The sequence below is a fragment of the Cordyceps fumosorosea genome, assembly GCF_001636725.1.
Source record: "Cordyceps fumosorosea ARSEF 2679 chromosome Unknown scaffold_10, whole genome shotgun sequence".
NCBI lineage: Eukaryota > Fungi > Ascomycota > Sordariomycetes > Hypocreales > Cordycipitaceae > Cordyceps > Cordyceps fumosorosea.
Genome location: NW_017387310.1, coordinates 153,530 through 180,258, shown reverse-complemented (window position 1 = coordinate 180,258; position 26,729 = coordinate 153,530). Strand labels below are relative to the sequence as shown.

Sequence of the window (26,729 nt, the reverse complement as noted above, 5' to 3'; positions counted from 1 at the left end):
CCCCAGCGCAGCCGGCCATCACGAGATCTCGCGCCGGGGTTGTTCATGGCCAGAAGCGGCCGCGGCGAACGCCCGAGAACCTTTGGGTGCCAAGCCTCCCCTAGCCCTGTATCACCATGTCGATTAACAGCCCCCGCTCGAAGCTTATTCCAGGTTTTCCGAAACGTGCTAGAACACGGGGCGGAGGAAAAAAAAAACACACGCACACTATCGAGCCCCCCGCGCCCCCCAGTTCCCAATCTTTTTTTTTGCTGCGCCTTTTTGGCATCGTCCACTCGGAGCGAGCCAGGGTTGGCAGCTTTCTTCTAGCGTTGCTCGCACAAATCCACTGGGGGTGACGTCCTGGTGGTGGTGTGATGATGAGAAGTGGGTGGTGGTTCGGCCAAGCTGAGAGAGAGAAAGAAAAGACGAGAGAGGAAAAGAGGATGGATGATAACGGGATAAGTCAAAAGAATAATCATGGCCCCCACCCTCCTCCCCAATGCAAATCAAACAATGTGGTGATGGCGACCTTTGAGCCCTTGTCCAAGAATGGCGAGGCCAGCGAGAGGCCATGTATGGGCTTGTCGGGAGCTTCAGCCAGGTCTCGTTTTCTATTGTCTGAGTCTGACGCAAAGTCGGGACGCGGGGGTCGCTCGCAGCCAAAAGCAGCGGACGTTCAACGATCTCTCTCCTCCATCTTGTTCTGTCTGTTTGTTTTTTTTTTTTTTGGCCTTTTTTTGCTCGTCCTTGTCCGTCTCTGCTCTCCGTCCGTGCCCACCACCAGGTAGGTTAGGGTTACAGATGATACTACGTCGAGCGACTGCCAAGTTCGGATCTGGACCAGAGGGGCCATGCGCCACCTTTCTCTCTCACAGGATGAAATGTATCCCGAGCGCTCGGGGCCGCACCGTCCGTGGCGTTTGACTTTTTTGCTTCCTTCGTCTAGGGCGAAATGGCAGATGACGAGCGATCAAAACGAGAAGAGGATCGCTGGCGGTCAGCAGATGGGTTTTATTACAATCGCACGCTTTTGACAACTTTAGCCCACATGGAAAACACGATCGTGACGCGACATGTCGCGTGTCCAGACGCGTTCCTCAATAGGCCAGATTCAGGCCCCGCTCAATTCTGATTGGCCAATGTCCGTGACGCTCAGAAGAAAAGTCCCCGACCAACGACGAACGAGCATCTCAGAATCTAATAAGCTCGCGGGGAACTTGCTCGTCCAATAGGTCGCTTGGGGTGTTGCGTTGGGCAAGAATGACGCGATCGGGTGTGCTACGTGTTCCTCTTTTTTTGGTGCCGAGGGCTGTGCATAATTACCTCTCTAATAAACCCTGTGCCGTCCGCCCAAGGGCTGGCTCTTGTAAAACAGTAGCTGAAGCCACAAAAAGTCCAGAATGACCGCATCGGGAACCAGAAACTTTGACCCCGTGGGCTGAAGAATTCGCCCGGACCCTGGTTCCCTTGACAGCCGGAAATGGGTGCAGCCTGTGCATTCCGCGGCAATTCTCAAAAAAACGCAGCTCGCTATAGGGTAGCTTGACAGACAATTAAACCAGTACATGACGTGGTGCATAAACACTGGGAACTCCGTCATCTTTGGCTGCGTCTTGGCTGCTTATTACATGTCCTTTTGTAGGCAGACCGTGATTAAGTTCCGCTGTTTGAGGGGGCGGTTTCGCTACTTCTTCGCCAGAAATGCCTTACAAGACTTTATTGTATCGATTACAGAAAACTTCCGCCCCGGACCGGATCAGTCCATCATGTTGTCTCTACTGACCGACCAGAAACCAACTGATGCAGTTATGACAGCGCGAAGTCTGGCCGTCATGTCTGCATGACGAGATAATGACAGTATATTTACCCCTCAGAGATTTTAGACAGCCTATGACATTGTAAGCTCCTGACTCATGGATTCCTGTTCTCGGTTGCTGCTGGCTTGGCCTATCCGAAGTGCCCCATCCGGTAGCATCTTATACCCCGGCCAATTCGAAACCCTAAATGATTAAAGTTGAATTCTGATTTCCGCTCAATACTCGTTAGGCCCAGTAAGTAATGTGGAGTGGCGAGAGCGAGGACCCAACCGGTAACGACAGACCATTGACTTCCCGGCATCCGTCGATCTCTTGACGATTTGCCAGAGGATCAAGACAGAACGGGGAATCCTCCCTTAAAGCAGGATACCACAGGTGTGTGCTTCTCTACCTGTCATATGGCCAGGCCTGGAATTGGAGAGTTGGGGGTACTCCGGATAGCTGATCTGTAGTAGGTCGTGGATATGGACAACTTTGCTAGAGACCGCGTTACTTTTGCTGGTTCTGCTGCCATCATATGACTGGCAAGTTGCCAGATCACCTTCTCATTCCACCGGCTAAGATCGTCCGTCCTCGCTTTGACGCATCGCTGAGGGAGGGAGTGGGTGGTGTGACAGTCTCAAATGCAGCTTTGGATTGGACGAACCGAAAAGTGTCATCGAGGTTGATACACAAGCATCAACATACCACAGATTTCCACGTGGTCTGTTTCAAATGTAAGATACTACCCTTAGTAACCCAATCCAATCCCTCCACATTGAGCCCAATATCTGGATCTCGCCGTCAAAGAGTGTCGAAGAGTAATCTCGTCTTCAGAAGCAGCTGCAGACGACATTTTCTGCGACTAACAAATAGCGGCTCTGGAGTACTCTATTTTTCCCGAGTCTGATACCTGTTTCTCCTCTACCTTGTATTTCACTCCTCCGTGCAAGGTCGTTTGCCAATCCGGCACGATGCGTCGCGACCCGTGATAATTTACGTTACTGTCGACATAGCAAGCGACCACTACGCCGATGCCTGGTCGGCTCCCGAGAAAATCATCCCGCTGGTGCTACTTGGTTTGCCCCCCGAAGTCGGCCTGGATCCAGCGGACGCTTCGTCGGCACGAGTGTTGGCCATATCAAGGACTGATGTAAGGGTTTCAATGGTTTTCGACATGTTCTACGACGAGTACGACCCGAAGAGAGGACGCCCAAAGTGCGAGCGCGGCGGCCCTGTATGTCTCGTCACAGTCAGCAAGAAAGACAATAGAGATACGTTCAGCGCATTCCTGACGACCGGCCCTACCCTGAGCCAGATCAATCGTGGAGCGCGGAGGGTGCACGGCTGATACGCCATTGATGCGCTGCTGCCATTCAAAGACGACTACGCTAACAGTAATGTGCCTGTCACTGTAAACGGGCCTGCTAATATGAATTTCTAACTAAGAGGGATGGGAGAGGTATTGAAAACATTGTGCGCATTTACTACGTGTAACTGGCTCCGAAGCTCGAAGTGTCTCGGTTACATCATGTCGTATCAAATTGCTCTCGTTCAGCGAAGGCAATGCCTTTCACTACTTGCCACCTGCCTCGCACTTCTCACACAACTCATGCCGAGTCTCCACGAATGAGGCAGGGTCCCAAACGGCATGACCTGTAGTGCATAGATTCTTCTCCCAACGAACGCCGAGCCGTTTACACGGGCCAGAGCAGTCGAATCGGATGTAGTGACACATGGTGACCTGGACTCTATAGTCTGTTGGTGGGATTTCAGTTATGCAGTGGTCCTTGGCAATCTATTTCCTTGCACATACCTCGACGTGTGGAAGCTTGGCCCTCCAAGGGATATCTGTGGTGATGGGAGTTGCGTAGATCGCAATCGAATGTAAGCGGCGGAGCGCGATGTAAGTTTCTGAGCTTTGAGGATATAGCAGAGCGCGATGCAGAGCAGAGACATAGCCCTTAGGGATGGCCTCAAGTATAAATAGCTGGATCGTCATCTGCCAGCACCCAAAGAGGCCATCAGGAGCCCAACTTCGCCATACAACTCAGGCTCGCACAAAGAGTGATGCTATATCCGGAACCCGTCGCTTCATATTCACAACACCTATAGGAGCGATTCAAGCTAGATCAGCTCACCCACCCTTTCACCCAGCTTATGCTCTCTATGGACTTTAAGCAGCGGTTACGAGTGAGGCTTGGGTAGCGATTGGTGAAACTTTGATTCACTCTGCTTGGCGACCTGCGACAGCATCATCTGTGCCTACCATATGGTCGCTGTGGCCCTCGCCCGTGACCTCCTCGCCCCCCTAAGTCTTGGTGCACCCGCATGGTACCGAGGAGGGTGGCGAGATAGAAAGCGAGAGCTGATGGGTGGTACAAATGGAAAGGAGACACCCAAACAAGATTTCATGGTAATGGAGCCAGATTCATCGCGACAAACTGTAATGGAATTATGTATGTAACCTAAACTTTTAGACGTTCAGCTCAGTAGTGGCAGCGCCTTTGATGTACTCGCGATACGGAGCCAAAGCCTTCTCTACAGGACCACCAGGACCGCAGTACTTGTCGACAATCTCGGCGCTGCGGCCGGTGTACAGCTCCGCCTTGAGCATGCCGTCGAGCTCGCCCCAGATGGGCTTGAAGAAGTCGTTGCCCCTGATGCGGTCGACGAGGTCGTTGGGCTTGCCCTCGTTCTTGACGACCGCGCTGGCCTGGTGCGAGAGGACACGGATCTGTTCGTGGGCCTCCTGGCGCGACACGCCCTGCGCGCAGAGGCGCATGATGATGGTCTCGGTGACCATGAACGGCAGCTCGGCCTGAATGTGGGCGGAGATGCGCTGAGGATACACGATCAGGCCGTCGGTGATGTTGTCGAGGCCGATGAGGATGGCATCGGCCAGCAGGAAGGTCTCGGGGATGTCGATGCGGCGCACGGCAGAGTCGTCGAGCGTGCGTTCCACTACGGACGGGCTGTTAGATGCCACTCAAAAACAATGTGGAAGGCAAGAAGGAGGGCAACTTACTCCATTGGTCGGCGTGGGTGGCCTGGAAAGTGGCAGGCTTGCTGAGGAGCTCGCGGGCTAGCGAGTACACACGCTCGGAACGCATCTGCTCATGGGGTTAGTTTCTGATTTTACCGTAGTGTTACAGCTTGGCTTACGGGGTTGCGCTTGTAGGCCTTGGAGAAGTCAGTATAGTTTCCCAAAATGCGTCAACACTGGGTGCTTACCATGGCGGAAGAGCCAATCTGGGAGCTCTCAAAGGGCTCCTCAATCTCCTTCCAGTGGGCCAGGTGACGGATGTCACCGGTGATTTTCTGAGCCGACGAGCCCAGACCAGCAACGGCGTTGGCGACGAGCAGGTCGACCTTGCGCGTGTACGTCTGCGTGGAGACGTCGTAGCAGCTGGGGAAGCCAAACTTCTTGCAGAGCAGCACGTTGAGCTCGTCGCACTTGGCGGCATCGCCCTGGAAGACCTCGAGGAACGAGGCTTGCGTGCCGGTGGTGCCTTGGGCGCCGCGGAACCGGAGGCCGTCTCGGGCCTGCTCGATGCTCTGCAGGTCGAGCATCAGGTCTTGCGCCCACTGGGCGGCGCGCTTGCCGACGGTGATGAGCTGGGCGGCCTGCAGATGGGTGTAGGCGAGGGTGGGCTCGGCTGGTCAAGTTAGAAGCGCTTTCACAAACGGTCAGATCGCGGAGACTAACCCTTCCACTTGAGCGCAAAGGCGGACAAGTTGGAGATGACCTTGGCGAGCTTCTTGGTCAGGAGATCAAGCGCATCCTTCATGAGGAGAAGCTCAGCGTTGTCGGTCACGTAGCAGCTAGTGGCACCTATGAGAGATTAGCAGCATGGCCATGGCATAGAACAGCGTCGAACTCACCATAGTGAATGATGCCCGCCGCCGCAGGAGCCGCCACACCAAAGGCGTGTACGTGGGCCATGACATCGTGTCTACGAATCTTCTCCTCCACGCGGGCCACCTCGAAGCCCTCGTCGGTGACGACCAGGTTAGCCTTCATCTGCTCGAGAGCCTCCGGGGTAATGGTGTCGATGCCGAGCTCCTTCTCGCTCTCGGCGAGGCCCAGCCAAAGCTTGCGCCAGGTCGAGTGACGAGATCGCTGGCTGAAGAGCTGTGACATGGCGGGGCTGCAGTACCGCGTTGTCAGCGAGGTTTGGTAGCTGTCATACGGCGACGAGCCGCTAGTGGAAGCCATTCTGGACTGTTAGATCGTTCAATTTTACCAGAATGATGAATTCGGTAAATTGTCGAGGCTGGATGTTGATGAGTATATTTGACTCGAGCAAGGTTGACTTTTTTTTTTTTTTGCCGTGGCGTGAGGAATCGTTTGCGGATGTGGAGCTGTCTACATATAAGAGCAACCGTAGTTTCCCGATAGGTAGAGTTGAGCGGACGATAACGCCAGGCTATAAGGCCGATGTTGACTCTTTGACTTCACAACTACTGTAAACTCCAAATCATATATGCACACATTCTTCGCTACTTGGCAATTAAGCCGCAGCGGCTCGATTCCAATTTGTGGCCTCATCGCGGGGTACTGTTCATGGCGGGGTTTTGTCACCCAAGGTCTTTGAAGCTGGATAGGAGGAACTGGATAGAAGAGAGGAGGAAAAATTTACAATAAAATTAAGTATTCATTTAGATTGCCAATTGATCTTGGTAGACCATTCTGTATTTCTTTCGGAATTCTTTCATCATTAATTCAGTCCTGACAAGCGCATGTGGAGGATTCCACGGTAGCTTTCGCGGGGTGACTCTTCAAGTGTAGAAAACATCTTGACCCACACAGTCCACACACAGTGGAAATCGCGCCTCCAAAATTGCTGCATCCTCGACCAGGCCTCATTCGACAAGCCGACGCCCAGAAACAGCAACGAACCGCTCGATAAGCTACGCCTCTGAAAAATGGAGGCCGAGATCAAGGCCGCAATCCCTAACATCGACCCCGTCGTCTCGGAGTACTCGGTGGGCTACCTCAACCATGCCTCGCTGGCCTGGTCGGACGATAGTGGTGAAGGCGCCGTCTCGCCCCTCGCCGAAGCTGCGTATACCATCACCGAGCTGCTAATTTCTGCTGCTGAGAAATCCGACAACACCTTCCAGGAAAAGATCAAGGCCCTTGTCGAGAAATGGGTAGAAAAGTATGCCGTCATCAACGGCGGCGAGCGCCACGGACCGCTAGCCATTCGCCGCCTGGACCAGACCATTCAGGTCAGCACACAGCGCAACATGTCCTCAACACTGGCCGTCGCCAGCGGTGGCGTCGATCTAGAGTCTGCCAACGTCCGAAAAGTCGAGTCCAAGGTCGACCGCAAGAAGCTCGAAAAGGCCGAGCGCAAGATTGCCGCAAAGCAACAGAAGAAGCAATACAAGAATGTCGAGTACGAGGCCTCGAGGCTGCTCGACCTGGCCGACCCTGCGCAGTCATACGAGGAGTTCTACATGGCAGTCAACCCGCTTCAGATTGGCAACACCGGCGCCAACAAGACCAAGGATATCAAACTCGACAACATCGACGTCTCCATTGGCGCACAACGCATCCTTACCGACACCACCCTTACACTTGCCTACGGTCACCGTTATGGTCTGGTTGGTAACAACGGTGTTGGTAAATCTACACTCTTGAGAGCCTTGTCAAGGCGTGAAGTCGCCATCCCCACGCATATTTCAATTCTCCACGTCGAGCAAGAAGTACGTGCCAATGCGATTGCCTGTGTACATTTTGGAGCCGGACTAACATCGCAATAGCTCACTGGTGATGACACACCAGCCATTCAAGCTGTCCTCGACGCCGACGTTTGGCGCAAGGTACTGATGAGAGAGCAGGAGGAGCTCACGACGGCCCTGGCGGAGCTGGAAAAGAAGCGTGCGCCGCTCGCCGATACTTCGGCAGATGCTGCCAAACTGGATCGCGAAAAGGAAACTATGGACACCAAGCTTGGTGACGTTCAAGGCAAACTCGCTGAGATGGAATCCGACAAGGCCGAGTCCCGAGCTGCCAGTATTCTGGCCGGTCTCGGTTTTTCCCCCGAGCGTCAGCAGTTTGCTACCAAGACCTTCTCCGGTGGTTGGCGTATGCGTCTGGCCCTCGCCCGAGCCCTGTTCTGCGAGCCCGACCTGCTTCTTCTTGACGAACCGTCCAACATGTTGGACGTCCCCTCCATTACCTTCCTTTCCGGATACCTCCAATCCTACCCCAGCACAGTCCTTGTCGTCTCCCACGACAGAGCATTCCTCAACGAAGTCGCCACCGATATCGTCCACCAGCACTCTGAGCGTCTTGACTACTACAGAGGAGCCAACTTTGACTCCTTCTATGCCACTCGCGAAGAGCGCAAGAAGATTGCAAAGAAGGAATACGAGAACCAGATGGCGTACCGTGCGCATCTGCAGTCCTTCATCGACAAGTTCCGATACAACGCTGCCAAGTCATCCGAGGCCCAATCTCGTATCAAGAAACTCGAGAAGCTTCCCGTGCTGGAGGCGCCGGAGGCCGAGTATAGCGTCAAATTTGTGTTCCCTGACGTGGAGAAGCTGTCACCGCCCATTATTCAAATGTCCGAGGTTACTTTCGGTTACTCGAAAGACAATATCCTGCTTCGAAACGTGGATCTTGACGTTCAGCTTGACTCTCGTATTGGTATTGTCGGGCCCAACGGTGCTGGTAAGACCACTGTGCTGAAGCTGCTCATTGGCAAGCTGCAGGCGCTGGGTGGTCTTATCTCGGCCAACTCGCGCCTGCGCATTGGCTTCTTTGCGCAGCATCACATTGATGCCCTGGACCTCACGGTCAGCGCCGTCTCCTTTATGGCCAAGACGTACCCCGGCAGGTCGGACGAGGAGTACCGCCGCCAGCTGGGCGCGTTTGGTATCACCGGAACGACAGGTCTGCAAAAGATGGCTCAACTTTCTGGAGGTCAAAAGTCGAGAGTGGCGTTTGCTTGTCTGGCACTCACGAACCCCCACATTCTTGTCCTTGACGAGCCTTCTAACCATCTTGATATCGAGGCCATGGACGCGCTGGCGGAGGCGCTCAATGCCTTCCAAGGTGGCGTGCTCATGGTTTCCCACGACGTGACAATGCTGCAAATGGTATGCACGTCGCTGTGGGTATGTGATGGTGGCACAGTAGAGAAGTTTGACGGCGACGTGAACCAGTATAAGAAGAGAATTGCATCACAGGCCGATGCGGCGGGTGTTGTTAAGCAGCACTGATGAGGGCTGCGGCTGCATGCATATATTACTAGGCGTTGCATTGAGCATAGGTATCATGATGGTAGATTTCGTAATGATATAGAAAATGTACATTTCTTTGCATTCATTCTAAATAGTCTATTCGCTGCATCACCATGTTGTCAGCAAGGTTTTGCAGCACTGCCCAAGAGAACAACATGAACACTCTTGTGGAGGGTGCCAACGTAAGAGCTCTCTTCTTTATCGAAGTACCGCGCTGATCTATTTGGTGGCCTGAGAAAATGTGCCTGCGCAGGGCCATTGCTCGGTCCACCTAGACAAAAGGCCTTGATGCTAGATCTCGACGTTGGATCATATCCGTATGTATTATAAAGCTATATCAACCAAATGTCAGGCATTGACAGTGAACAAGATATGTGACAAGTTCTACCACAGCCGTGGCAGGCATCATTGGCGGATTGCACCTTAATCCCCGCGGCCTCACCGAAGTGATCGGGGTGATCAAATCCTGTACGCTCAACACATATTCACCCGACTGAAAGCAACATCATCCCAACCAGTTACGGCCGCGGGTGGCTTTTTCACCCATAAATTTGGTATATATACTAATAAGAAACAGATACAACACGAGTTGGGTTGGGCAGTTTCAAAACTGAAGATCTTGGAGAGTTAGTCATTCAGCCTACAAAATGTGTTTAGTTGCTAATTATATATGACAGAGTTGGCACAAAACTCCAGGAGATTGGAAAAGAATGGGTACTCTTTTCTCTCTCTTTTGAACTTATTATGATAGTGCTAATTGTGTTAAGGGGACGTCCACTGGTCGACGGCGTCGTTGTGGTTGGTAAGTTCCTCAGATATTTAAGACTTGTAACAAGAAAGTTTTAGCTAATTCAGATAGGCTCGGTACATGAAATCGCTTGTTGCAGTCTAGTATATTCTTCCAGTATTGCTAATATAAATTTTACAGATGTCGTGGTCCTGCGATATAGCATGGCTATCAATTATTATACAGCACTCAACTTGACCAAGGTAACTAAAAATCTCTGTTTATATTCGCCCTTTTAATCGGACAGTGGCTGACTCCCTTCACCTCTAAAGCTGGACGTGCTGGATACATTCGAGACGATTAAGATCGCTGTGGCGTACAAGGGCCCTGAATCCGGTGAGGTGAGTTGATAGATGTCTCCTATAGAGTTGGCAGCAGATACTAACTAATTTCATAGGAGTTGGCTTCGTACCCTACGGATCCCGATATTCTAGATCGAGCTCATGTGGTTTATCATGAGATGCTGGGATGGAAGAGACCGACCACGAACGTGAAGACGTTCGATGATCTTCCCAAGCAGGCGACGCTGCGCAGGAGGGAGGAGGGGCGCAGCTGCTAGCAGGGCTTCTATACGAGTGAGAATGATAGACCATAAAATCGAAAATCGTTTTGCAACTGGTCCGTGAAAAATGCCAAGACTTGAATCTCATAGCAGGCAGGAAATGTGCCCCGTTTATGGCAACTTGATGTTATGAATGCCCTCTATGCCCTTAGCTGCGGCAGCTTCTCAGGAGGGGAAAGGCTCGCTACAAGCAAAGACCAACAGCCGCGGTCAAAAGCAATAACCGCAGCGGCCACGATCATGATCAACAACAGCAGTGCTTCATCAACGGGCTGGATCAACAACAATAGCTACAGTCGGCAGCGGCCTCGTCAAGAACAACTACCGCTGGAGGCGGAAAAGGCCGCCTGCAGGCATTGTTACAGGTAAGGCGTCGCTTTCTTCTTTGGCCACAAGGTGGGCAACGGATTTTACAGTTTTATTGTCGTAACTTTTTTCATCGACCCGCTTGTAGATGGCAGAGTTGCTAATCCCTTCAGTGCATTAGCTAGAGCCTTTCTCTCATCCCTAGCAAAAGAAGTCTCAGGCGCTCTTCCTTTTAGACATTATTGCTAAGCCGTCTATGAGTCGTGTAGAGCCAGGAATTAAGTAGTGGCAAGCTACCCCGAGATAAATACAGGGCAACTGTTGCATCTTGTAAACGCAGGATTATTAAGGCGCCTATCTCCATTTCGGGCGTGACATGGCTAACTAGAGACATGCGCGACCTCTAACTGAGGTGGCCGAGCATTAGGCATTTAAGTGTTAGGGGAATGAAGGGGGTCGCCAGAAACCGGGCTCCCTAACCAATCTGCCTTGTCCCCTCTACCCCCCGCCCCTGGCGCGTCCGACTAGATCCTGAACCATAGCAAAGGTCGCATGAAGTTGATGAAGTACAGTGCGAATTGAATTTTATATTCATATAGCTTGTCAGAGGGATGGGGGTTGAGGTGATTTATTAAGGTGATGCTCACTGAGCAAGGGTGATTAAAGCCTGAGCAAGAGCAGCGTGGCTAACTAACCTTTTCGAGAGACCAGTTAGCGAAAGTGTAGTGGCCGACTACCTACAATGTATTTATGTATGTATGTACAAGGTACTAATAAGGTTAGTACCTCCCTAGGCCCCTGGCAAGGCCGGCTCCAAGCTGCCCGCTCTTTCCCTGGAGATCGTAGCGGTGAACCAATTTCCACCCCTTGCAGGCAAAAATCAACACCGCCCAGGTATCCTCCCAGACCTTCTCCTCTCTCTCGCGCATCCACATATCTTGAAGCCTTTCCCGGTTCTCGATACCCGTTCCAGTTCTTACATCCTCCATTCAATCCCCTCCAGCTTCCCTTTTTGACATTTTCAAGTCGCCATCATGCGTGAGATTGTGAGTCTCCCTCCCCGCCATTGCTCTTGTTGACCCCTCCTCGACGCGTTTCTGAGAGCTTGTGCAGCCCCTGAGTGGTACCCCGCCTAGCCTTCAACCAGCACAAACGCCTTGTTTTCGAGATGGATGAGGGCGTCGAGGAGCTCTAAATATCTTGAATTTGTTGCTAACCAGTTTCCTTTTCCCTTCTACAGGTTCACCTCCAGACCGGTCAGTGCGTAAGTAGCTTCCCACGTCCTGCTTCGTGGCGGATTGGTGGTTTAGGTTCTGACAATGTTCTTCGCGATAGGGTAACCAAATTGGTGCTGCTTTCTGGCAGACCATCTCTGGCGAGCACGGCCTCGACTCCAGCGGTGTCTACAATGGCACTTCTGAGCTCCAGCTCGAGCGCATGAATGTCTACTTCAACGAGGTTTGTCTACCCACACAACGCGTGGTTGGCTTCATTGTGGATACTGACCGCGATTTTCCTCTAGGCCTCCGGTAACAAGTATGTTCCTCGCGCCGTCCTCGTCGATCTTGAGCCTGGTACCATGGACGCTGTCCGCGCCGGTCCCTTTGGTCAGCTCTTCCGCCCCGACAACTTCGTTTTCGGCCAGTCCGGTGCTGGCAACAACTGGGCCAAGGGTCACTACACTGAGGGTGCTGAGCTTGTTGACCAAGTCCTCGATGTTGTTCGTCGTGAGGCCGAGGGCTGTGACTGCCTTCAGGGCTTCCAGATCACCCACTCTCTTGGTGGTGGTACTGGTGCTGGTATGGGTACTCTGCTCATCTCCAAGATCCGCGAAGAGTTCCCCGACCGTATGATGGCCACCTTCTCCGTCGTTCCCTCCCCTGGCAACTCCGATACTGTTGTCGAGCCTTACAACGCCACTCTCTCCGTCCACCAGCTCGTTGAGAACTCCGACGAGACCTTCTGTATCGACAATCAGGCCCTGTATGATATCTGCATGCGCACCCTGAAGCTGTCTAATCCCTCGTACGGTGACCTGAACCACCTTGTCTCCGTTGTCATGTCCGGCATTACCACCTGCCTGCGTTTCCCTGGTCAGCTCAACTCTGACCTTCGCAAGCTCGCCGTCAACATGGTTCCTTTCCCTCGTCTGCACTTCTTCATGGTCGGCTTTGCTCCTCTGACCAGCCGTGGTGCTCACTCCTTCCGCGCTGTCTCTGTTCCTGAGCTCACTCAGCAGATGTTCGACCCTAAGAACATGATGGCTGCCTCTGACTTCCGCAACGGTCGCTACCTGACCTGCTCTGCCATTTTGTAAGTCGCTCTGTACACACACCAGTTGGCACTTGACTAACAACGCTTTAGCCGTGGTAAGGTTGCCATGAAGGAGGTCGAGGACCAGATGCGTAATGTGCAGAACAAGAACTCTACCTACTTCGTCGAGTGGATCCCCAACAACATCCAGAACGCCCTTTGCGCTGTTCCCCCCCGTGGCCTTAAGATGTCGTCTACCTTCATTGGTAACTCGACCTCGATCCAGGACCTTTTCAAGCGTGTTGGTGAGCAGTTCTCCGCCATGTTCCGTCGCAAGGCTTTCCTTCACTGGTACACTGGTGAGGGTATGGACGAGATGGAGTTCACTGAGGCCGAGTCCAACATGAACGATCTTATCTCGGAGTACCAGCAGTACCAGGATGCTGGTATTGATGACGAGGAGGGCGAGTACGACGAGGAAGTTCCCAACGAGACTGAGGAACTCATGTAAATTACTCGTCTTGAATGCTGGCCAAGGGCGTTTCTCGACCCAAAAGAGAAAATACCGTTCTAGTGTCTTTCCACTTTGAGACAGTGGAAGTAATTACTTGTTCAGGGGTTTTAGATATCCTCGGGTGTGGTTACAATTCATGTAGAAATTGTACACAAAACACTCAAACACGACTACCATAGTAGTATTTAATCACTCATTTGTGTTATCTCATTTACTTAATTGAATTGATGCTGAGAGGTTCCTGTAAGTGATGGCCTGCGCTGTAGTCAGTGGGTACACGTGATGTGATGAGTAAGCCGCGACACCAATAAGATCGCTGGTTAGCAACATGCGAAGAAGGTCTTAGGAGATCAGCAACGAAATTTGCGACGGCAGACAATTTGCACAGCAGCAATGTTTGTGCCACCGAAAAAGGCAGCACTCGGGGCAGCGATGCGCATTGCATCATATCCGGCTGCATCGCTGCCTGGTTTCCTGATCCCGGCGTGGCAATCGACCGCGGCAGCCAGACAGTTTTCGACAACCGGGCCGCGACCCTCGAAGCTCGGCCGCACGCCCATTTCTGTGCCGCCTGGCGTAGAGCTGACTATGGGCCAACCGAAAGCGATCAACAGCATGACCTCGTACAAGCCCAAGATTACGAAGACGATAACGGTCAAGGGACCTCTGGGTTAGTGCCATACCCCCTTGGACGCGGAGGATGGAGCCGGTGCAATTGGCGATTGGCATCATGCAATACGGCTTGGCAGAGAGTTTTCGAAGCTGGCTAACGACGATTTTATGATGAACAGGAGAATTGAGCATGGACGTACCTAGCTTTGTGCAGATGGAGCAGGACCTTGAAAACAACAGGATCATGCTGTCAGTGGACGACGCCAACGTCTTGCAACAAAAAGAGATGTGGGGTGAGTTTCCCTGCCATGCACCAAAGGTTATAGAATTATGATGCTAACATGTCTCAGGCACCACCTGGGCATATCTCAACAATCACATCATGGGCGTTTCCGAAGGTCACACGGCGATCCTGCGACTGGTCGGCGTCGGATACCGAGCGACGGTGGAGGAGCGCAAGTCCAAGGCCACATACCCCGGGCAAAAGTTCCTGTGCCTGAAGCTCGGCTTCACGCACCCGGTGGAGGAGGGCATCCCGAAGGGCGTGACGGTGACGACGCCGGCGCCGACGAGGATCCTGCTCGAGGGCGCGGAGCGCGAGGTGCTCATGTCCTTTGCGGGCAAGGTGCGCAAGTGGCGGCCTCCGGAGCCGTACAAGGGCAAGGGCGTCTTCATCAACGACCAAACGATCAAGCTGAAGCAGAAGAAGATCAAATAGAAGAGAAGCGCTCTTGTGGGAGAAAGGGGAGGCACTTGGGCTGTTGGTGGGCTGGTGCCTTTTGTGTATTATATATCTCTTGGATGCGAGCTGGAAGAGGTAGAGGAGAAGGATGAACAAGACGGACAGCAGCTGCGCTGTCTATTGTACCATATAGTCTGTTGTAGCGTTTTACATGGATGCATACATACATACTAAGCTTCTAACTTTCCTGCGAGGCTCAAGTCAAGGCGCTAAGACTGGCTCAGCTGGCAGCCCCGTGTGAGCCGCGGATACAGTGCCTTGAGCATGCATAATGGGAACCGAGAGGTGAGAACTACCTAGACTGTTGAGCTAGTTGCGCAACCTACTGTAGCCCTGAGATACATGTGGCAAGCCTTGGGTGAAGCGCCTACTGTACTTACATAGTTATAGTGACGAGCAACGCTGGCCAAACCCACTACTAGTATGGTGCGTGCCGAAAGGCTAAATAAAACCAGCAACACATTGCAGCACCGAACGAAAACCAAAATCTCCCCCTTACCACACGCATTTCTAATAATTTGTCGTCGCGCAAATTGTGTACGTCAGACTCCGTCCCGGGGCATCGGCCGATGGTCCGTGGCTCTGCGAGAAATTCAATGCTAATCCCGCCTAGTAGTCATCTACGAGACGTTTCTTGCGCATGCCTGCTCGTCCCGCATCTGCTCTGCATCCCCGCGAAACCTGGGCCGCTTACCTCCATCACCGACCGCTCCTCGTAGGCATCGCTTTTGTCATCGTCCCTGTCCTCGCTGCCCTACTCTCCCTGTGGATTTCTTACGAAGAAGTCCCCAACGAAACCTTCCCGACGAAAGTGCAGTCGCCGTTGCCGAACCCCGCCAACCCCGCGATCCTCGCCGCCGCCGCCGCCATACCTTCTCTCTTCTCGCCGCGGCGCCTCGCCCAACTGTCTGGGCACCTCCTCCGCCGGGCACCTTCACCCTCATCCTCAATCGCTACACCTCCCACAGTCGCCACCATGGTCGTCGCACCTAGATACGAACGTGAGCTGCAGGTGGCCGAGCTCGCCGTGCAGCGCGCCGCCATCCTCACCAAGCGTGTGTTCCACGAAAAAGCCAAGGGCACCGTCGACAAGAACGACAAGTCGCCCGTCACCATTGGTGACTTTGGCGCGCAGGCGCTCATCATTGCCGCGCTCCGCCACAACTTCCCCGAGGACGCCATCGTCGCCGAGGAGGAGGCTGCCCAGCTCCGCGAGGACGCGGCTCTGCGCCGCACCATCTGGGAGCTGGTGCGCTCGACCTCTCTCGCCGACGCCGACGCCGAAGCGTTGCTCGGCGGTGCCATCCCGAGCGTCGAGTCCATGCTTGACCTCATCGACCAGGGCGCCAGCCCCGGCGGCAAGGCGGGCCGCATCTGGACCATCGACCCCATCGACGGCACCAAGGGCTTCCTCCGCGGCGGCCAGTACGCCGTGTGCCTCGGCCTCATGATCGACGGCGACGTCAAGGTCGGTGTGCTCGGCTGCCCGAACCTGCCCGTCGACGACGCCGCGCGGCTGACCGCCGAGAGCGGCGCCAGCGGGCAGACCGACGCCGAGGGCCACGGCGTGCTGCTGTCGGCCGTGCAGCACCACGGCGCGCACAGCCGCGCCCTGTCGGCTGGCGGCCTCGCTGCGCCGCCCGCGGCGATCGGCATGCGTCCGCTGACGGACCTCTCCGCGGCCACGTTTTGCGAGAGCGTCGAGGCGGCGCACTCGGCGCACGGCGACCAGGCCAACATCGCGGCCGCGCTCGGAATCACGGCGCCGAGCGTGCGCATGGACTCGCAGGCCAAGTACGGCTCCATCGCTCGCGGCGCCGGCGACATCTACCTGCGCCTGCCGGTCAAGGCCTCCTACCAGGAGAAGATCTGGGACCACGCCGCGGGCGATCTTATCGTGCGGGAGGCTGGCGGCCAGGTCACGGACATCCACGGCCGCCGCCTCGACTTTGGCGCGGGCCGCACCCTGGCCAACAACAAGGGCGTGGTCGCGGCGCCGGCGTCGGTGCACGCGCAGGTCCTCAAGGCCGTGCAGGAGGTGCTCAAGATTGAGGTTTGAGAGGGCTTGGGAGCTTGTAGAGACCGCTGCAGACTTGACAAGTGGACTGCTTGGCAAGTGGCAAAGACTCGATTCAGACGCATAATTTTGAAGTAGAAGGCTAGGAGTAGAAGCTAGGAGTAGAAGTTAGGAGTATAATCTTCGAGCAGAACTTCGGAGTAGAATTTTGGACTAGAAAGATAATTAAAACATGCTCCCCTGAACCAGTCACGAATATAAGACTCGACATATAATGATGTTATTTTTTTCGCCGCTGATTTGCATGTAGTGACAGAGTTGGTCAGTGGCACCTACAAGGTCGGCAGTGGATAAAATTTCCCGAAGCGCCTCAACGTCCCTCCTCCAACCTCCATCTCCAGTCGTCGCCAATTCGACAGCGATCCAAGTCACACCACACCAATCCTACCATCCGATTCTCCCCCCAAATATGACGTCCTCACCCGCGCATCTGCGCTCCCTTTACCGCGCCATCCTGCGCGAGCTGCCGCCGCGACCGATCCTCGCCGCACCGCGGACGCCGCTGCACGCACAGCTGCGCGCCACCTTCTCCTCGGCCGGCGAGGGCACCGCTGACGCCTCGCCCGCCGTGGCCGCCGAGCTGGCGACGTACCTGCGCTCGCAGCGCACGTACGCGACGCTCCTGGAGAGATACAACCCGGGCATGGACATGGACGAGACGGAGCGCGTACGCCTCACGGCCCGGAGGGTCGGCATGGACTTGCCGGTTCTGGTCAAGGGGCGACTGTGAAGTGGGCAATTGGGAGTGAAAACCGAAAAAAGCGAAGAAGGAGAAAAAGCCCACCAGCCAGGTTTGATCCGATTACTAGGACGACGAAAGAACATTCCCGGACCGGCGCGCGAGTACCGTGTTCGACGTTGCGAAAAGGAGCGACACAGAACGACCCGGCCGGAACCGTTTTGCCGGAACAGCAAAGGGCAAAGCACACGAATCGAGATTGGATGGAGAATCAAAATGTACAATACGTTGTTGCAAGGCAACACCATGTTGCCACTGTACTATATACAACAGCCGGCAAAGCTGTCGAATTCAAATACCCGCTTGCCTGCTTGCTACAATAAACCAACCAGCCGAACTGATCCTCAGTACCCGTGACGCCTCCTCCCTCCCGCGCTCCCCTACGCAGACTTGGCGTTAAACACCCTCGAGTGGCTGACACTCGTGTCGTTGCTGTGATGGTAATCGCCCACCGTGACCGTGTTCATGTAGACATCCACCACCCACCACGACAAGTCCGTGCCATGCACCGCACCGGTGTGGTTCTCTGCATTTTATCTTGTCAGCCAGCTTACTTGCCTCTTCCAAAAGTCGCAGCGTTTACCAAGGTAGGCGTGGAAGCTCGCGCAGAGGTTGTCCTCCACGGCGAGGCGCGGTCACCGCGCTGAGCTCGACCCTGGCGGCCTCGGAGAAGGCGGCATGCGGCGCCCGGGACTGGTCGATGGTGAGGCGGTAGCGCATGTCGATGCGCTCGCCGGCCAGCGCGTCCTGCGGCGTTGAAGCCGAGGGCCAGCTCCTGGAACTTGCCGATGTCGCCGGTGCCGTGCGGCACGGTGGCGGCGGAGGCGGTGGCGAGGAGGCTGAGGGTGGCAGAGGCGGGAGATCTTCATGTCGTCAGGGATTTTCTCTTTAGTTTCAGATACGAGTTGTTGAAGAGTCGAGCTGGGCAAATAGGTGTGCTTCTCCTTTTATATAATATCCGGCCATCGTCTTGGACCGGTGACTGTTATGAACGGGAATAGAATGATATACGATATCAAGCCCGGACATATCCACTGCAAGTTCGATAGGAGCTTTAAACTCCTCACCAGCGTGGATAAGCCGTTTGTGCTGACTTGCTTTGCGACCCTGGATATCTCGTAAGCCCCGGCCAGCCTCAGCGCATCCATCTATTGTTGCTTCAACCTCAAGCAAAGGCATCCATCACGCAGGCGAGTCCGGGAAATTCAACCGGAAGCACACGGACTACGAGAAAAAGGGGCATCGACCTTCCATGGCGGTAGGCTTTACAGTATGGGAGCATTTTATTAGTTAGTCACGTCATGTTTGGTCGCTGCAACGTCTTTTTGTATTTTCCAACTTCAAAATTTCGTACTGAAGAGGGGTTGTTAACCTGTATGTAAGTCCGGCCGTAAATATCAATCTTCGTAATAATAGTTCTCAAGTCCCTTGGGTATCAACATGTATGGGAATGCACACATGCGTGCAAATGTATATATAATTATATCGTAAGCGGCGAGGTCACTCCTCCCGCGCGACAAACTCGCCCTCCTCCAGCGTCTCGTCCCAGCCGCCTGTCTCCAGGAGCCACTCGCGCGTGCGCTCCTTGACCGTCTTGAGCTCCGCTCCCAGCGCGCTGTTCCACTGCTCCTGCACTTCGCGCACCTTCTCCTGAAGGTCCTCGGTGAGCCGGCGGCCCTCGTCCTGGCGCATCCGCTGGGCGCGCGCCAGCCGCGTCTCCGCCGTGATGGGCGCGCCGTCGGCGTCCTGCAGCTGCGTCTCCAGCACGCGGCCCTTGCCGTTTACCACGGCCTCCTTGACCTCGTGCAGGAGGCAGAGCAGGTTGGTGTGCGACTCGATGAACTGGTAGGTGCTCTTCTCGGCGTGCGCAAGCAGGCTGAAGAGGTACTGTAGCGGGTGGTCATGGTAGGCCGGGTTCTCCTCGAACTCGCTCGCGGGCATCTGGATCTCGAAGCCCTCCAGGTTTGGCGGGATGCTGTCTACCAGGCCGTGGAGAGGCGGTGCAATGTCCCAGAAGGCAGACAGCTGCAGTGCCACGCCATGCTGTACCGCAGAGTCCACCACCGATCGAAAATCGCGAGTACGGTTGAGCACCTCGTTTGCGTAGGCATTCTCGCGATTTGACGCATCGGCGGCAAAAAACTCCTCCGCAGATTTGAGCTTCTCTGTATTTCCAGACAGTCGATAGGGCGTGAGAACGACATCGCGATACCTGGCATTTCGGTCCGTTAGGAGGTCAAATATGGTTCTGTGAAGGAACTCCCGTGTCTCAAAAATCCACTTCAGAAGAGTGAGCTTCTCAAGCAGCTCTGGTCTATCATCGCCTTCCTCTTGAGGCATGTCGGCGTCATTTTGGCCACTGCCAAAGAGTTGGCTGGCTAAATTGTCAAAAAGGTCCGTTGCCTTGGCTATGCGCGCACTGAGAAGCTCATTCAGCGGTACGATGACTCCATTTTGGAAATGCTCGTACTCAGTCTTCTCCAATTCCTTCGCCTTGTCTCGTTCCTGGGCCTCAGAATCCTGCTCAATAGCAGCAGCGTCTGCATACCCAATATTACCGGCAGCTGTTTCCTTTTGCAAGTTCTCTCTCAAGGCCCTGCGACGCTCGGCCGTTGCTTTGGCAAAGTCTTCACGTCGCTTCGAACTCGCTAGTGCGAACTTCTCCTTCGTCTCGTCCATCTCACTGAGCTCGCTTAGACCACGGACCGCCGTTCTCGTTTCTGTAAGCTCAGGATGGTTATTGTTCACGGCGGGATGATGACGTGGATATGGGGGTGGCATCGTGACCAAACGAGACACGTCAAGGCCTTCAGTCTTTGTCGCTGGAGAGGGCGTTGTTTCGGTCGAAGTAGCCGAAAACTGCTCTGGGTGAGGTGTCAAGTTGAGTTCATCTTGATCATGCCATCCAGTCTTTTCGGGAGGGTACTGAGAGGATGGCCCCTCGCCTGCCCCTGTAAGCTCGTTGGCTTCTTCAACCCATTGGTCTTTAGAGACCCCCATGTATTTGGATTCTCTTTTCGACCGTTCCCATCCCCGGGCAGGATCCCCGTTCGAATCCGTCTCCCACCAGCGACTCGGCGGCCTGCCGCGAGAGCTGTTCTCGGGATTGTCGCTGACGCTCATACTTAGAATAGGCGATAGAGAGGGCATATAACTGGTGCCTCCGTAGTTCTGGTTACCACCTGTACTCGTGGTCGGGGAATGAGAAATGCCTGCCGATGTTGGAGCTGACCCAGAAACGCCGTCACTCACTGAGCTCATTCCGCTCGACTCAAGCTGCGAACGGTCGGGACCAGCCGAACTGGGAGTCCAGTCTTGCGAGGTAGCAGAGGCTCGCCGAGAGTTCGTCATAGGACGAAACAAGTCTCTCGTTAAATCAAAAATTTCAGAACCCATCTCCCCGATAGCACTAGCATAACGCTCTCGTCTCAACCTCGATTCGTTTACGATGAAGTCGGCAAATAGCCTGACCCGATCGGCATCGGAAGCAGCGGCTGACTCTTGAGCTGCAAATTGTCGGAAGCGTTCAATCGTGTTGGCGGCAAACTGGTCTGCTGTCTGCAGCGTTACGGCCTGTTTAGAAGCAGTAGTGCCTGCAGAGGGCGGCGGCCTAGACGATTCTCTCGGCTGAGAACCGGAGCCAGATCTTTTATGTGGCGGTGGCGTTGGTATCGATTTTGGTGCTAGGGCGAGACCAGAAGATGATGCAGGCTTCTTCTGATAAGGCGAGAACGGAGGAGTAGAGGTCTCAAACCCGGGCAGTTGCGCGGAGCCCGGGCCACGAGGAGTAGAATTTCGCGAATCGTTCAGTGCTATTGAATCGCCCGAGCGGGGAAGGTCTGGACGACCGGCACTGCGGGGTGTAGATTTCGTGATAGTCAGTCGCCTGCCAAGCCCGTTCGCTGCATTTGGAACCACAATATCGGATACATTATGTGATTGAGCGACGGCATCGATGGAGCCGTGTGAGGTATGGCGGCTCTCTGTCCGACGTTGTAAAATCGTCTTGTCATGACGGACAGCTCCAGCCCGGCTAAGACTCCCTGTGCTGGATGCCGAGCCCAGAGGTTCTGTCACCTGATTCGATCGCCTCGCAATATCGGTATCTATAGCTAGTGCAGGAGACCTCTGAGGCTCGGGCGGGGCGGGGGCATGTTGAGCATCAGGGTCAACCCAGTCAGCAGGTGTTGGCGGGACCGGACCAAGTGAGGTGACGCCGCTAGGTGGTGGTCGCCGGGTCGGAGGAGAAATGATTGGGACCGCATTTCGGTCTATACTTTGCACGCTCTGCGATCGAGACCCGGAGGGTGGTGGTCCCGGAGGCGGGGGTGGGAGTGGCATACCGGGCGCCCATCTCGTCTGCGATGTCGAGCGTGATCGACTAGAGGTGGGAGTATCAAGAGCGCCGGTAGATGCAGCTCTTCGAGCTGCCGGAGGCAGCCCTTCTGTAGATGGACCGGCAACCGGGCGCTGGGGTTCAGGAGCATAAAAAGACGCGGGTCCCATGCTTCGTCGGGCGAGAGCAGTAGGGTGTGCATCTGGGGGACTGCTCTGCTGCTGCTCTGGCTCTTTTCGGCGCCCGAGAGAGGGCAGGCCGAATCGACGGTCGCGGGAACCTCCACGGCCTCCTGCGCCGGGGGGAGGCGGGAATGAAGGATTAGGTAGAGACTCAGGCGACGCATGATGTACGGCCAGGTTGGAGGATATTCTCGGCGACGGTGTGGACATGGGCGCAAGCGCGTACTCAAAGGCCGTACTGACAGGCCGCTGCTGTCGACTCCGCGGCGGGCTATACGGAGGAGGTGGCGGCGGCGCAGAGGCTATGGGAGAATGATTAACAGTCTGTTCTCGATGGGTAAACGGGATCAGTGACGCCAAAGGAGGAGCTCACCTTGCGCCTCGGCGGCGTATTGAACCTGTCTCTCTGGCATTTGCGGCGCACCGGGCGGCACCCATTCCTGGGGGTTATACGGCTGGAGCGCACTGACGGGAGTTTGCAGCGCGAGAAGATGCGGCGAGGCCATGGAGATGGCAGAAATAGGCGTGCCGTGCTGCTGCTGGGCGACGAGAGAACCCAGGGCAGAGGTAGACAGCGGGTTGAGGCCCTGCCGCAGGCGGTCGCGGGGAGAGGACATGGCTGGCTGGACAGGAACCCGGTCGCGCGCGCAGCCGCAGCCGCCCACAGACTGGAAATGGGCTGAGCTTTTTTCTGGATCCGGGACCCGGGTTGGTTCCAAAGATAGAAACCTCGTTGCCAATTGTGTCAACGGTCGAGTCGAGAGGGAAAACCGGCCTTGGCCAAGGGTGAGCGATGCAGCGGGCAAAGGGCGTTGGGAGAGTGGGTGCCGTGTGCTGCAGGCGGCAGCCACTCACAAGGACAAGACACGCTGTGGCTGGCTCAGGCAAGGTTATGGGGTGAGCTTTTTTGGTCTCTATTTCTGTCTCGAATCCATTTGCGCGATCTGGGGACTTGGAAGCTGGGCTCCAGTGAGATGCGTCGGTCCCCCTGGCGTAACTAATGCAGGAGAAAGCGACCTGTCTTGTTGTCTGATGGGTATGTATGTGGCTGGAGAGGGTAGTGAGGCCAGCTCGCGAGCTGCGAGTTGATATCACTATGGTGGTATCTTCTTGATCATAAAGTAGCCAGCCCGCACAAGATCAAGCAAGTGTTCTGATGAAAGAACTAATGCGCGGGGAGTTTTCGGGCTGCTGCAGAGGGTTTTGCGCAATGCTGGGGTGTGGGTGGTGGTGGTGGTGGTGGTGCTGCTGCTGTTGCTGCCCGCACCCCTATCCCTGTCTATTTAAGCGTATCAAGTTGACCGAACAGGAGGGTGAATCACACCTCTCAGCAGCTAGCTCCAACAGGAGGATCAAGAAGATGGTCTGCAGCACTGCAATGTAATTGTTGCAGTAGTTTGAGCGTCTTAGTATAATGTGCCGAGGAGGAGGCTGGGGCTGCACACACACTGCTTGTTCTTGTCCTCTGTTTACACGGCAGAGGCACTGCATCTACTGCTACAGTACACAACAACAGAGCTCCCGAGATTCCTTGCCAACCCCCGCCTGTCTCGAGAGACGAGTTTAAAATGCTTGTAATATGCCTCACTTGATTGTACAAAGAAAAATCGCGACAAGTTGCCATATAGAAGCGAGACAACTGCAAGACCATCTCCATAGCCCGCCAGATTTGGACGGGACGGCCAGAGCCGGCGTTGCATCTTAACTGGCAAGACGGATTTGGCAAGGTGAGATCCGCCTATAACTACAGCCCTGCAAGGCCGCCTTGCCATCCTCGAGTTGTCTTTGGTGTCAAGACCATGCACATAGTGACCTGAGATTCACTTTGGAGGCTTCTATGGCCTTGGATCTCGAAGGGATCTCTGTCCAGTCGACCGAGTCTCATCATGTCTCTGTCTCTGCCGGCATAGAGGCGCAACCACCACATTGCCGCATAATACCAGTTAGACCTCTAGTGCGAGACCCTTGTCTTTCTTGCTAGCCTATGGCGAGTTGGATGAAGATTGTCGAGTTGGTCGTGCTGCGTCATCATTGGTTGCTAATCGGACTACCTATCCGTAGCGTGGTGGCTCGGCGCTTAATGACAGCTCTTGTATGGTTTACCAGTGCCACTACCCTCGTCTCTTGCCCTTGTGAATTTCCATCGAGGTCCGAGGCCGAGCCTTGGAGGGCGGGGTCCGCAAAGTGGTTCGACTTCCAAGTCGGAGCTCCATCCTATCTCGTCTGGGTTGAGGCTCTCCACATGCAACAGGTAGGCAGTGATGGTGTGGTGTCGCCGCCACGGCTCCTTCTGTGGCACCTCGGAATATCAACTGGTGTCTTGGTGCTATTTTTATACTCGCATCCAGCTGCGTGGTTAGATGTTCTTTAACCAAGCTGCATCCACGCTGTGGAGCTGTGCCATGCAGTGTTGCCTGACTGCCGCTCCTGACGCCTACTCGGATTTCGACATGTTCATGGTGAAGCAGTTGGCGAAGAGAGAATAAGCCGCGTTGTAGCGCAATGTCTCAAGTATTTGATGCAAGAGTGGCCGCCAAATTTTTTTTTTGAGCCAGATGTGCTCAACATATATATCGCGACATTGGACGTTGCGATGGAGATCTAGAAATTCAGGTAAGAATTTTTCCCGTGTTTTACACTGCTTTTGCCTGGTTCCTGATTTCTTTTAGTATCCCGTGATAACTTTCCCTCAGACTTATTGTGTCGCGCCTTAAATTAGCGTTTGTCTCTCGCGACTCCGTCATCGTCTCTTTCGTCGCTATTCGCGGGGGACAACCCAAGATAATCAAGCCAGCACGTGGCCTCATTGGTGAAAATCTTCGTGCATCAATCGCACTCTCTTCCTTTGCGGGTTTTTGTGTCCGTGTCGAGCAATAGCTGACAACCATCGACTCCGACCACCTGGTTAGTAAATGCATCTCTTGGTAAGAGTATCTTGACAATACATATAACAGGAAAATGCAGCGCCCCACTTCTGCTTTTTTGGTGGGGGCACAAGCTCTTGAAATTCTAGAGGATTCTTCAAACTTTGCCCTTTTTCATTCCTCCTTGTGCTCAGCTTGCTGTTGCTCCTACCAACATCATTTCATCACCACCGTCGCCAGTCTTGCTTCTCCAAACTGTAAGTCATTGCTACCTGTTTTCATGTATTTTCTTCCTCGTTCTCGTTCAACACCGCCGCATCCTGATGATACCCCAGCTGGCACCAGTCATAGAGTGACTTGTACTCCCTTCCTTGATGACCAATATTGCTGTGGTCTTAGACCATTTCTGAAATGCGCTTGTTCAATTTTTATTCTTTGGCCTGCATTCAATATTGCAATTGAGCTGTTGACTAACTAGTCCACCCTCAGATACTCTCGCCGACCGATCCCCTTTATAATATCTCACAATGGTCCTGCACAACCCCAATAACTGGCATTGGGTCAACAAAGATGTCTCTGCCTGGGCCAGAGAGTGGTTCGAGGAGAACCTGTTAAAGCTAGAGGCCGAGCAGGGAGATGTCAAGGCCAAAATCAGCAAGGTGCAGTCCATGGATGGTGACGTTGATGTCAGCCAACGCAAGGGCAAGGTCATCACCATCTTCGATGTGAAGCTTGTTCTTGAATACTCCGGTCAGTCTTTTCTGACTACACGCAACGTGGTTTTGCTAATCCCGTACAGGCTCTGCTCCCGACGCCGATGATGTTTCTGGTACCATTACCGTCCCCGAGGTAGCCCACGATACCGAGGAAGATGAGTATGTTGTAAGTAGATGTCCGATCACCGTAGACTTCCCCGTGCTAAGTGTTCGTAGTTCGATATCGACATCTTCGCCGAATCGAAGGAGAAGCAACCCATCAAGGACCTAGTGCGTACAAAGCTAGTTCCCGCGCTTCGTAAGGAGTTTCAGAAGCTTGCTCCCGCTCTCATCGACGAGCATGGTAGAGATATTCAACATGCCGCTGGTTCCAATCCCTCTAGCGGCTTCTCCACACCGAAATTGTATAACCAGCCGGGCAGCGAGACCAAGCAGGCTCCTGCTACTGCCACGAAGACGATTGCTGGAGGTGTCGTGAATACCACGACCGTCACCGACAACGAAGAATTCCGTACGACGGCGGAGGAGCTGTACCAGACCTTTATCGATCCTCAGCGTATTGCTGCTTTCACTCGTTCACCACCCAAGGTTTTCGAGGGCGCCAAGGTGGGTGGCAAGTTTGAGCTCTTTGGCGGAAACGTCTCTGGCGAATACGTCGAGCTTGAGAAGAACAAGAAAGTCGTCCAAAAATGGAGACTGGCTCAGTGGCCTGCCACCCACTTCTCCACGCTCAAGATTGAATTCGACCAAAATGATGTTGACCACGTCACCGTCATGCGCGTCACCTGGGATGGTGTCCCTGTTGGCCAAGAAGAGGTTACCAAGCGAAACTGGCTTGAGTACTATGTGAAGAGTATCAAGACTACTTTTGGGTACGTCACAACATCGCTCACTGCCAAAAGTCTTTCGACCTACTGACACAACTTCTAGCTTTGGTACCATCTTGTAATCACATAATACTCACCATAACGACAAGAAAATACGGAAATTAGACCAATCAT

General features: G+C 54.3%; 9 protein-coding genes across 9 annotated transcripts; 7 read left to right on the top strand and 2 right to left on the bottom strand.

Moving 5' to 3' along the window:
- Positions 1–4,254: 4,254 nt before the first annotated feature.
- ISF_04550 (Adenylosuccinate lyase) lies at positions 4,255–5,997 on the bottom strand (the record flags this gene model as incomplete). The annotated part of the gene is made up of 6 exons (XM_018848156.1): positions 4,255–4,742; positions 4,807–4,891; positions 4,944–4,961; positions 5,013–5,437; positions 5,488–5,613; positions 5,664–5,997. 6 exons carry the CDS (start codon positions 5,995–5,997, stop codon positions 4,255–4,257), a joined length of 1,476 nt encoding a protein of 491 aa, XP_018704490.1.
- Positions 5,998–6,707: 710 nt separating this feature from the next.
- On the top strand, positions 6,708–9,017 carry ISF_04549 (protein GCN20; the record flags this gene model as incomplete). The annotated part of the gene is made up of 2 exons (XM_018848155.1): positions 6,708–7,493; positions 7,551–9,017. 2 exons carry the CDS (start codon positions 6,708–6,710, stop codon positions 9,015–9,017), a joined length of 2,253 nt encoding a protein of 750 aa, XP_018704489.1.
- Positions 9,018–9,151: 134 nt separating this feature from the next.
- ISF_04548 (adenylosuccinate synthetase) lies at positions 9,152–10,384 on the top strand (the record flags this gene model as incomplete). Its single annotated transcript, XM_018848154.1, has 7 exons — positions 9,152–9,220; positions 9,616–9,664; positions 9,716–9,752; positions 9,806–9,840; positions 9,967–10,028; positions 10,098–10,166; positions 10,223–10,384. 7 exons carry the CDS (start codon positions 9,152–9,154, stop codon positions 10,382–10,384), a joined length of 483 nt encoding a protein of 160 aa, XP_018704488.1.
- A 1,343-nt stretch (positions 10,385–11,727) lies between these two features.
- Positions 11,728–13,457, top strand: ISF_04547 (tubulin beta chain; the record flags this gene model as incomplete). Its single annotated transcript, XM_018848153.1, has 5 exons — positions 11,728–11,739; positions 11,934–11,957; positions 12,029–12,151; positions 12,216–13,006; positions 13,058–13,457. 5 exons carry the CDS (start codon positions 11,728–11,730, stop codon positions 13,455–13,457), a joined length of 1,350 nt encoding a protein of 449 aa, XP_018704487.1.
- Positions 13,458–13,853: 396 nt separating this feature from the next.
- On the top strand, positions 13,854–14,790 carry ISF_04546 (Ribosomal protein L6; the record flags this gene model as incomplete). Its single annotated transcript, XM_018848152.1, has 3 exons — positions 13,854–14,130; positions 14,252–14,365; positions 14,423–14,790. 3 exons carry the CDS (start codon positions 13,854–13,856, stop codon positions 14,788–14,790), a joined length of 759 nt encoding a protein of 252 aa, XP_018704486.1.
- Positions 14,791–15,454: 664 nt separating this feature from the next.
- ISF_04545 (3'(2'),5'-bisphosphate nucleotidase) lies at positions 15,455–16,873 on the top strand (the record flags this gene model as incomplete). The annotated part of the gene is made up of 1 exon (XM_018848151.1): positions 15,455–16,873. One exon carries the CDS (start codon positions 15,455–15,457, stop codon positions 16,871–16,873), a length of 1,419 nt encoding a protein of 472 aa, XP_018704485.1.
- A 427-nt stretch (positions 16,874–17,300) lies between these two features.
- Positions 17,301–17,621, top strand: ISF_04544 (Complex 1 LYR protein; the record flags this gene model as incomplete). The annotated part of the gene is made up of 1 exon (XM_018848150.1): positions 17,301–17,621. One exon carries the CDS (start codon positions 17,301–17,303, stop codon positions 17,619–17,621), a length of 321 nt encoding a protein of 106 aa, XP_018704484.1.
- A 559-nt stretch (positions 17,622–18,180) lies between these two features.
- ISF_04543 (hypothetical protein) lies at positions 18,181–22,765 on the bottom strand (the record flags this gene model as incomplete). The annotated part of the gene is made up of 3 exons (XM_018848149.1): positions 18,181–18,493; positions 19,135–22,450; positions 22,522–22,765. 3 exons carry the CDS (start codon positions 22,763–22,765, stop codon positions 18,181–18,183), a joined length of 3,873 nt encoding a protein of 1,290 aa, XP_018704483.1.
- A 2,774-nt stretch (positions 22,766–25,539) lies between these two features.
- Positions 25,540–26,677, top strand: ISF_04542 (Activator of Hsp90 ATPase; the record flags this gene model as incomplete). Its single annotated transcript, XM_018848148.1, has 4 exons — positions 25,540–25,762; positions 25,812–25,894; positions 25,945–26,600; positions 26,659–26,677. 4 exons carry the CDS (start codon positions 25,540–25,542, stop codon positions 26,675–26,677), a joined length of 981 nt encoding a protein of 326 aa, XP_018704482.1.
- Positions 26,678–26,729: the final 52 nt, after the last annotated feature.